The 8,647-nt window shown below is 38.6% G+C and overlaps 1 protein-coding gene across 1 annotated transcript; it reads right to left on the bottom strand.

Annotated features, from left to right (window-relative positions):
- Positions 1-665: 665 nt before the first annotated feature.
- On the bottom strand, positions 666-1,121 carry LOC147498207 (zinc finger BED domain-containing protein RICESLEEPER 2-like). Its single transcript, XM_086563178.1, has one exon. It carries the CDS (start codon positions 1,119-1,121, stop codon positions 666-668), a length of 456 nt encoding a protein of 151 aa, XP_086419304.1.
- Between the last annotated feature and the right edge of the window lie 7,526 nt (positions 1,122-8,647).

Raw genomic sequence — 8,647 nt, 5'->3', positions numbered from 1 at the left:
AGAACATGATGAACAGGAAGAAAATTGCATCTGACCCTATAAAGAACACAACACTATATAAACACATTTATATATGCGTAAAGAAATATTAATAATGGTAAACTTGAACAAATAAAATGAACTTACATTTGATTTACCAATCCCAAATTCAGTGCGCAACCAATCTCCAGTACAAATCAAACCTTCTATTGTGTCCTCATTTAATGAGCTTCGATGATCATCAATGACTCTTTTTGCTGCACTAAAAGCACTCTCAGAAGCAACTGAAGTCACGGGGATCGAAAGAATGTCACGAGCCATCTTCGAAAGGATACGAAACTTTAAAGTGTTTGCTTTCCACCAATCCAAAATATCAATATGCTGCCCATCATCACCAACATAAATGCCTTCATCTAAATACACATCTATCTCAGATTTAAGTAAAGATTGAGTGCTATTATTTTTGTGGCCCACATTTCAAACTCATCTCTCGACTTTGCTTTTCCACTTGACCTGCTACCTCCAATACCACTCTCACTGCTAACATTGTTTGTTGTACTTGCTTCTTTAGAGACATAATCCTCATAAAGAGCTAATAATGCTTTCCGAACAACTTCAAGTTCATCCTTGGCTTCTTGTTTAAGATAAATTTTCTTAAAAACATATTCAATATACTTAAGTTTGTTCTATGGATCCAAAGCAGTACCTATAGCCATCAATAAGCTACACTCTTTCCAATATTTGTCAAATTTCTCTTTCATGGCAGCTACCATACATATCATCCATTCTCTAGAATCTAAAGACATTACATCCAAAATTTCCCTAACTTTCCAAATTTCAGGAAAAAACAGATTTGATGTTGGATAACATTGTCCCGAAAATACAAGTGTCGCATCATCAAATATCTCCAAAAACTGACACACATCTGAAGCTCTTTTCCATTCTTCCTCGGATGGTAAGTAATCATAATGAGGATCTCTTTCCTTGTACCTTGGAAAGACATCCTTGAATATAAGTGCACTCCTCAACAAGTAATAAGTTGAGTTCCATCTCGTGGGTACATCAAGAGTCAACCCTTGGCTGCTTGGCAACTTTAGTTGTTTCACAATTTCATCAAATTTGTGAAGACGTGAAGGGGTCATTGTGACGTACTTCACAGTTTCACGAATATTTTCTACAACTTTTTTAATCTATTTCAGCCCATCCTGTACCATAAGATTAAGAATGTGTTCGCAACACCTAACATGAAATACCTTACCACCAAAGTAAAGTCTATCCCCAAAACTCTCTTTCAAGCAAGTGATCGCTGCATCATTTGCTGAGGCATTGTCAAGTGTAATAGAGGACACTTTATCTTCAATCCCCCATTCACTAAGACAACTGAAAATGCCATCAACTATGTTAACTCCAGTGTGGGGAGGTGGTAATCAACAAAAGTTCAACACACGCTTTTGGAGCTTCCACTCGGAGTCTACAAAGTGACCTGTAAGGCACATATAACCTACAGTCTGGTTTGAGGTCCATGAATCTGACGTTAGACCTATCATTCCAATACTCGCAAATGTCGATCTTAATTTTTCTTTTTCAACTTCATAAACTTTCAAGCAATAGTCGCTAATGGGTTTTCGAAATACTGGATCAAAATGAGGGTTTAGAGCTTTACAAAACAACACAAATAGTTCATGTTCAACCATCATGAAAGGGTACTCATGTGCAATAATAGCCTTTGATAATATATCTTTTACTTTATCCTTATCATACCTATATGCAGTTAAATTACCTTCACCAAATTCAAATGCCAACAAACCTTGTTTCATACCTTTACCTTTGACGTTCTTAGCAGCACCATGAGGAATGCATGTACTCAAATGCCTTGTAAGATGACTTGTTGCCCCTCCTTTCTTATAAGAAAATGGTTGCTTGCGGTGATTACATTGAGCACCCTTTACTTCGCCATTTTTTCAAGCACCATAGTAAACTCAGTCCAAGTTTTTGTCGTCTTAGGCCCGGGCCTCTTCTTTGGTTTACCTATATTTGGAACTTCTGTCACTTCACTTTGGATATTTTCAGACTGGAGGGGTAACGTGATATTCGACCCATCTATGTCGGGTACAAATTGAGGTTGTAAATGAGACATGCCTACCAAAAAAATTGTATGCAACAAACATTTAAATCAATAGGCTATGTGAAGTAATAGTAGCAAAAATCAGCTAAAGAACAAGAAATAAAAATGATTCATAACAATACTTTTTAAAAATAAGGATCTAAAAAGGAAAAAAAATGTAAAATGAGTAACGAAGGAAGATGGCTTAGTAATTTGAGTAAGAAAAGTACCTGACTTTGTACTAGTGTTAGTGATAGAGTACGTGAGTGGGAAAAAGATGAAAAGGTTATGGAAGCTGAGACATCAGACTTGAATGTGGAAGTTGGAAACCTAGAAAAAAGAAACTGGCCTTTTATATCTTGGGTCTCGGACTTAGACTCTTGGGTAATGGACTACTTTGAGTGGGCTTGTGCAAAATGTATCACAAATAATTTACTGAGCTGGCTCGTGAGCTACTCAGGCTCGCCTCGGTTCAAATAGTTAAACGAGCTGAGTCTTAAATGGAGCTTGAACTTGGCTCACATAGTTAAACGAGCGAGCTTAAACGAGCTAAGCCCGAGCCGAACTCGAGCTACTCGGCTCAAATTCCACCCCTATTTGGGGGTGGGGTGTTGGTCTTTCCGTCCGTGATTGCTAAACTTTTCATTTTATTGCTTATGCCATTTAATTGTATTTTGGTTCGGGTTGACATTATCTATGAATTTAGATTTCATACGTTCGCGATAACTTACATCACGCACACACTTCGAGGTGTTTTCCATCTGCTTATATGTTACCCACAGTCAGAATAGAGTGTTTTATGGATTATTAGATTGACAATTCTCTCCTGATCGTTTTCATATCTTATTCACAAAAATTGGGCCGGTAACGAATCGGCAATTTTAGTTTGAAGTTGTGCAAAAAAAAGGAAAAAAAAAATTGGAAAATTTTGGAAATCGAATTAGGCTTGGGCCCAAGCTAACAGTACAACCCAAGAACGCATCACGTTCTTCTTCTTCATCTTTCCAATTCTGCCATTACCAAATTTTAAACCCTAACCAAAATAAAAAAAGAAAAGAAAAGAAAACCTAAACAACACCACACCAAAATAGTTTCACCCACTCCAAAACATCTCCACCACCATTCCAACCTTTTGCACCACCAAAAAAAAAAAAAAAAAAAAAAAAAAATCACCAAACTATAAAAATTTTCAGACCACCACCGCGCCTCCTCCCAAATATTTAGTGAGTTTGCTCAAACTCGTCTCCTCCACCTTATTCAAACCTAGAAATCGTTTCAAAATTTCAATGGCTCTAAGACGAAGAATTTTGCCGAAACAAGCTTTTACTGCCGGCCGTGTTACGCCATTTTTTCATGAAGAGATGATTAGGAGGGATTGGAATAGGTTGTGGTATTCGACAGATGATTTCTACCACTCCGATTTGGTCGAACAATTCTATAAGAAGAGGAAGTTGGATGGTCAAATTTTTTTTTTGAAGGTGGCTGGGACTAGGAGAGAAGTATCGAGAGAGTTGTTGGTTGAGATTTTAGGCATTACCCCTGAACTCCACCTCGAAGCCACCTTGCAGGAATCCCAGTATACTGGAGTTTCTGCATTGATGAAAGACAATGTCCGAATTCTCATTGTGTTCGACAGTCATCTCTGCGAACCAACCAACTGGCTGTAGCTCAGTAGATTGGTAAGAACGTCATCGGGAAGGAGAAAGTCAGTGACATCGGTCTGACATGTTTGCACGGTCTCTGGATATTGTAGGAGAAGAGGTATAACTTCTGCATCCTCGAGTTTATTTTAACTATGATTAGAGGGGTTGGAAAGAGTGTTGCGCCCTTTCCGGTATTGATCACTAAGATCATGTTGTCTTTTAGAGCTGTTACAAAATCTGTTCGTATTATGATCAAATTGTATTGAAATGCAATTATTTATAAGGAGTGTATCCAAAAGACTTGAAAGTTGTCGGAGGATAGGGTGGTTGATTCGGATGATGAAATGGAGGATATGGCATGTTTGGATGAAAATGCCTTGGAGATGTGTATTTCTGATTTAGAATGCATGTCAGTGCTCCATACTGGCTTGCGTTGCGTTTATGGTATTTGTGAAGATGTACGTGATAGGCATATTATAATTTGAAATAAACAAAAGACCCTTCAAACGAGTTTTGAAGTGCTCGACAAGGGTCAGGCGGACCTCCAATATAACATGGAGACTCTTGTTCAGTGTCAAGATGTGTGATAATGGTCAAATGAATAGCTTTACCTACGAAATAAATCAATGAACTCTAAACGCAAGTAAAACTAAACTTAATCTTATCGGTCTATATTTATCAAAGATTCTACTCTCAAGTCTATGAGATATAGTGGAGTAGAGTGATTCGTTCCACTCCTAGTCCTTCCGTATGCTGTGTTCTCACGTGTTCGTACTCTCTACTTAAAGTCTAATGAGAGATTTACGAAAAAGGCAACTAGACTACGATGCAACTACCCACGAATTGCAACTAGTCCACAATGGGAATAACTAAGGGAATGCTACGTTGATTCGATGATAAGGAGTTAGAGGGGAATTGATTCCACCTTAACTCGACTTAATCCTATTAACTACAAATCATCGTAATCCGAATTGAACTGCTTCGCAGAACAATTGGTTCTTCCTAATCCCTAATTACACATGGCATTTCTACCAATTAATAACTAGCATGTGAACGATTAAACCCATTCTCATGTTGAACTAAACGTTTCTAGAGTGGAAAGGAAATTACGATGAATCTACGTTAATCGGAATCAAGCTTTCATCAAGGCTTCTCAACCCCCTCTAATGGAGGTTTAGCCGAGAATCATTACGCAATCATTTCCGATTACTTTTAAACTAACATGATATAAAGAATTGAAATTTATTTAATTAAACAATAATGAAATCTAATTTAATCACTCAAATGAAATAAGGACAAGAATTAAAATTAGATCTAGAAATGGAAATGACAAAATCGAAATTGATAAAAATACTACTTTATTGATCTAATCAAAATGAAGAACAAGATTCAAAGGTTTAATCTAATACAATAATTGAAATGGAACTAAACTTAATTAATCTACATGAAAAACTAGATCTAGAAGCTATTTTAATGGCTACTTTCTATTCTAAGCTACCTTTATTTTCTAACCTAAAAATCTACCCTTAACAAAGAATTAAGCTTTTGTTTTTATACTTTCAGATCCAAAAATCGTGCATGGGCTTGGAGCCATGTTTTGGGCCAGAGAATCATGCCCAAAACCCAAATCTTTCAGTCCAAAAAGCCCTCTTCAGCTGTAGTTGGCTTCAACAGACTTTCCGTCCACTTCTGCTCCTCCGATTGGGTCAAGGCTTAGACCATTGGAAATCTCTTTCCGAGCCGGTCGTTTTGACATAAGGTAGGCCCCATTCCAAGGTCTTAGTCCAAAGATATGTCCTTCGGAAGTTCTCACGACTTTGTGTGTCAAGCTTTTGCGGCCGACTTTTCAGCTTTTGACCGGCTTTTAGAAAGGCTTTGTCTTCTCAAACTTGGCCTTTAATCACGGAACTCCTTAGTGACCGACCTTTGCTCCTTTATCTCGCTAAAGTGGCACATTTCTCGCACATAATGGACTTTGAAGCCCGAAATGCATAAAAACACGTGATCAGTGTTAACTCTTAATTATTACTCACATAATTGGTCTAAAAGTATGACTGTTAAAGGGGTTAAAACTACAGTTTTGGCCTCTTATCAATGTGCATGATACAGAGATGAAGGCAGAGATGGAAGCACAGCGCCCGTTCTGAGTAGAGATTCTACGTCGCATGCCACCCCTGGTGGGTTCTATTTCAGATGAGTCTGAGAGGCATGAGCGTTGTTGCCAAAGGACGGATGGCTCGTGCCCTTCTTCATCTCAGGCTCAATATTCATCTCAGGGTCCATCTTTATCACATGGCTAGTTGTTTTAGAAAAATTTGTTGTTTTGATGTTATTTAGTTGTTTTATTGTTTTTTATTAGTTTGGATGTTAAGTGGTTGAATTCAGTAGCTAAATTTGAATTCAGTAGTTAATTTAAATTTGAATTTAAATTTTAAATATAATTTGGTTCTTTTCAAATTATGCGTTGATTTTAGTGTTAATCCCACCTTCCCGAATTGTTTGGGGGTGGTATTATTTCTTTTAGCATGGTTTTTTATATGATCCAAAATTTATTATGTAATTTTGTGATGATTGTTGGGAATGTTGCTGATATTGGCATGGCTATGAGTAGATATTGTGGTAGGATGAAATCTCAATGAGTTAAGCAGTTACTATCTTAAATTCAACCTAAAAGATATTAGGTTTGTTTTGGAATAAAGAATATGGGTTGTTTCCGTTTTCGATTTTGGAAATATTTTGTTTACGGCAATTGCCTTAAAGCTTTTTGGCAACTTGCCGATTCGTTTTGGAAACTCAAAACCTATATAAACTTCATTCATTCTCCACACAAACCCACATATCTCACTTTCATCTCTTACCTTTCACTCCCAAATTTTTCCTATTTTATTCTTCACTTCACCACTCAGACTACCTAGAGCGCGACCTGCGCCTCAGTTGAGCGCCACCTGCGCTTGAACCACCTATAACTCGATTCAGTGAGGAGCGACTGCCCTACCCGCACAAATCTGAGTGCGCCATGCGCCAAAACACTGTAATTCGAAATTCACCTGAGCGCGACCCATGCCCTACCTAGACCAAATCTGAGCACGCCCCGCGCTTTGACATCCATAGGCACAAATTTTTTTGATTTTTTTGTGGGTTGTTCTAAGATCATTTGCAGCTATTCTAGAGAGTAGTTTTGTGATGACATCTTTTACAGTAATACCGGAGCAGTCTTTCGAAGACTTGTTGGGAAGCGAGACTTATGGAGGTTGGTTCTGCGACAGGATCTTGCAGTTAGGATGGCAGCATCTACTGGCAAGTGATGACGACTTGTATTCACCTCAGCTTACTGCATTTTTCTACAACAATATTACTTTCTATTGTAACCAAGATGGAGAACAAAAATTTTCCCTTGCAATTGAGGATACGACAATGGAATTCAGTAAGTCTTTGGTAGCGTTAGTTTCGGGATTACCCTTGCCTGATCCTATGCACACATGGGGATATATGACCGATAATGCATACCTCTATGACTATACATATTTCCATGAGTATTATGGGGGAGGGGTGTGATAAGAGCCCAAAACTGTAGTTTTAACCCTGTAACAGTCATACTTTTAGACTAATTATGTGAGTAATAATTAAGAGTTAATACTGATTACGTGTTTTTATGCATTTTAGGCTTCAAAGTCCATTATGTGTAGAAATGTGCTACTTTTTAAAACTCCGAAAACAGCCACCAATTCAAGCTTCAACCTGCCACCGTACCCACCATCGCCACCACCGTTGTTTTTAGTTGTTTTACATCAAACTCGCCTCTTTCACCGTCTACAAAACCATTGGTTGTTTCAAAAACTTCAATGGCGCTACGATGAAGAATTGTCTTTGAGCACCCGCTTTGCGTCGACGCGCCCCATTTTACGACGCCGAGATGAATAGGAGAAATTGAATGAACTGCGTGGTACTCGACCGAGGAGTTCTATCACTACGATTTGGTAGAAACAGTTTTATAAGAAGCGAGAATTGGAGGGATAGGATTTTCATTAAGGTAGCGAGAACGAGGAGGGAAGTAACGACAGGTTGTTGGTCGAAATGTTAGGAATTAGGAATTACGCTTTGAAAGCAACCTAGAAACAACCATTCGGAATCCCAATCTAATGGAGTTCCCGCTTGATGAAAGATACCGTCGTGGAGGGTGAATACAATACGAAGTTCTCATTGCGCGTAAGCGCCATCAACCACGAGAACCAATCAACCGGGTCAGAGCTCGGTGGATTGGTAGGAACGCCCCTGAAAGACAAAGTCAGCGATATCGGTCTTCAATGTCTGCACGTTCTCTGGATTTTGCAAATGAATAAGTATAATTTCTGCATCCTCGATTTAATTTTTAATGTGATTAGAGGAGTGGGAAAGAGCATGGCGCCTCTTCCCGTATTGATCACTAAGATCATGCTCTCATTTAGAGCTGTCGCAAAATCTGCTCCTATTAAGATCAAATTGCATTCTAATGCAAGTATCTATACGGATTGCATCCAAGAGACTTGGCCGTTAATGCCAAGGAAATGTGGTTGAGTCGGAGGATGAAAGGGAGGATATGACATATCTGGATGATGTTGCATTAGATAGTTATAGTTCTAATTTAGAACGCATGCAAGTGTTGCAAATTGGATTGCGTTGCGTTTATGGTATTTGTGAAGATATCCGAGATAGACAGATTGTAGTTCGAAATAAGCAAATGAACCTTCAGACGAGACTTGAAATGCTCGAAAGGGGTCAGGACGATATCTTGTCTAACATGGAGACTATCCACCAACATCACCAAGCCCAGTATGCAGTACTCAGGACTGAGATGGAAGCACAGCGCTTGTTCCAAATAGAGATGCTACGACGCATGCCACCCGTGGAGGATTCTGTTTCAGCCGGGTCTGAAAGGCATGAG

The sequence above is a fragment of the Coptis chinensis genome, chromosome 5 (assembly GCF_015680905.1).
Source record: "Coptis chinensis isolate HL-2020 chromosome 5, ASM1568090v1, whole genome shotgun sequence".
Taxonomy (NCBI): domain Eukaryota; kingdom Viridiplantae; phylum Streptophyta; class Magnoliopsida; order Ranunculales; family Ranunculaceae; genus Coptis; species Coptis chinensis.
This window is presented reverse-complemented; position numbering and strand designations above follow the sequence as displayed.

What these genes read in the sequence shown, in the direction of transcription:
- LOC147498207 (XM_086563178.1), bottom strand. Translation starts at nt 1,121, where the DNA reads ATGACCCCTTCACGTCTTCACAAATTTGATGAAATTGTGAAACAACTA.